Below are 1,525 nucleotides of genomic sequence, written 5' to 3'. Positions count from 1 at the left end.
CCCACAGCGGGGTGGGGCAGGGGTTCTCCTGGGGGGCGGGAAGGGCTTTGCCCCCCCCAGCAGTTACCCCCCACCCTGTTTTGGGGGTGGGGCAGAGCTGGCTTTAGCCCCCCCAGCAGCTCAGAGGGGGTATCAGCCTCCCATTCTGGGGCAGGTGGCAAACACCCCCCCAGCCTCGGCCACTGATTGGTCCGCACCGGGGGCGTGCCCCCCTCCCCCAGCTCGCCCCCCCCCCCGGCCTTGCCATTGCCCCCACTGCCCCACCCAAGGGCACCCTGGCCCCGGCGGGGCCACGGGGGGGGGGGCACAGGGACCACCCCAAACACCAGCCCCCCCAGGGGGTAGATGAAGGGCAGAGCCCCCCCCACGCCCCGCACAGCTCGGGGGGCCCGTGACACCATCTGGGGGGGGCACCGCGGGGCCTGGTGGGTAACGGCGCCCCTTCCCAGCATGCCGCGGGGCAGCAGGAGGAGTTCCCGTCGCCGGCGGAGCGCCCCCAGTTCCCCGGCGCCTCGGCCGCCTTCGTGGACACGCTGGACTTCATCCAGCCCAACGTGCTGGCCGGCATCCCCGTCTACCGCGTCATGGACCGCCAGGGCCAGATCCTCAACCCCAGCCAGGACCCCCAGGTGAGGGGGCGCGACCCCCCGGGGTCACGGATGCGGGGCGCCGCCCACCCGCACTGACCCCGCCCCCCGTGCCCGCAGCTGCCCGCCGAGACCGTGCTGAAGCTCTACAAGACCATGACGCTGCTCAACACCATGGACCGCATCCTGTACGAGTCCCAGCGCCAGGTGGGGCGCGCCCGGACGCCCGGGTCCCTTGTGGGGGGGCTGGGCACCTGGGCTCCCGGCTCCACCTGCCTCGGTTTCCCCCCTGCCAGGGCCGCATCTCCTTCTACATGACTAACTACGGGGAGGAGGGCACCCACGTGGGCAGCGCCGCCGCGCTCGACCCCACCGACCTGGTCTTCGGGCAGTACCGCGAGGCAGGTAAAGCCCTGTTGTGACCCCCCCCCCCCGGGGGGGCTGCCCCCAGCCCCTCGAGGCGGGGGCCGACGACGGTGCCCCCTGACGCGGCGCCGTGCCCCAGGGGTGCTGATGTACCGGGGGTACCCGCTGGACCTCTTCATGGCGCAGTGCTACGGCCACGCCGGCGACCCCGGCAAGGGTCGGGCAGTACCGCGAGGCAGGTAAAGCCCTGTTGTGACCCCCCCCCCCCGGGGGGGCTGCCCCCAGCCCCTCGAGGCGGGGGCCGACGACGGTGCCCCCTGACGCGGCGCCGTGCCCCAGGGGTGCTGATGTACCGGGGGTACCCGCTGGACCTCTTCATGGCGCAGTGCTACGGCCACGCCGGCGACCCCGGCAAGGGCCGGCAGATGCCCGTGCACTACGGCTCCCGCGACCTGCACTTCGTCACCATCTCATCCCCCCTCGCCACCCAGATCCCCCAAGGTGAGACCCCTGTGCTCCCGATCTCCTGACCCCCCCTGCCCCGCTGGTGCCCCTCTCTCCTGACCCGCAGC

At 73.6% G+C, this 1,525-nt stretch overlaps 1 protein-coding gene across 1 annotated transcript in view; it reads left to right on the top strand.

The window, feature by feature from the left end:
- Nucleotides 1-395: 395 nt before the first annotated feature.
- Nucleotides 396-1,525, top strand: part of BCKDHA (branched chain keto acid dehydrogenase E1, alpha polypeptide) — a gene marked incomplete at its 5' end in the record, with an annotated part of 2,953 nt that continues 1,823 nt past the window's right edge. The window contains 4 exons of the mRNA XM_025193392.1: nt 396-629; nt 708-794; nt 884-992; nt 1,293-1,454. Of these exons, the coding sequence (XP_025049177.1) occupies nt 396-629; nt 708-794; nt 884-992; nt 1,293-1,454 (592 nt within the window). The remainder of the gene's footprint in view (nt 630-707; nt 795-883; nt 993-1,292; nt 1,455-1,525) is intronic.

This window comes from Alligator sinensis, unplaced genomic scaffold (genome assembly GCF_000455745.1).
Source record: "Alligator sinensis unplaced genomic scaffold, ASM45574v1 scaffold107_1, whole genome shotgun sequence".
In the NCBI taxonomy this organism is placed as follows: Eukaryota; Metazoa; Chordata; order Crocodylia; family Alligatoridae; genus Alligator; species Alligator sinensis.
The sequence above is the reverse complement of the archived record's forward strand: the minus strand, read 5'-3'. Positions and strand labels throughout refer to the sequence as shown.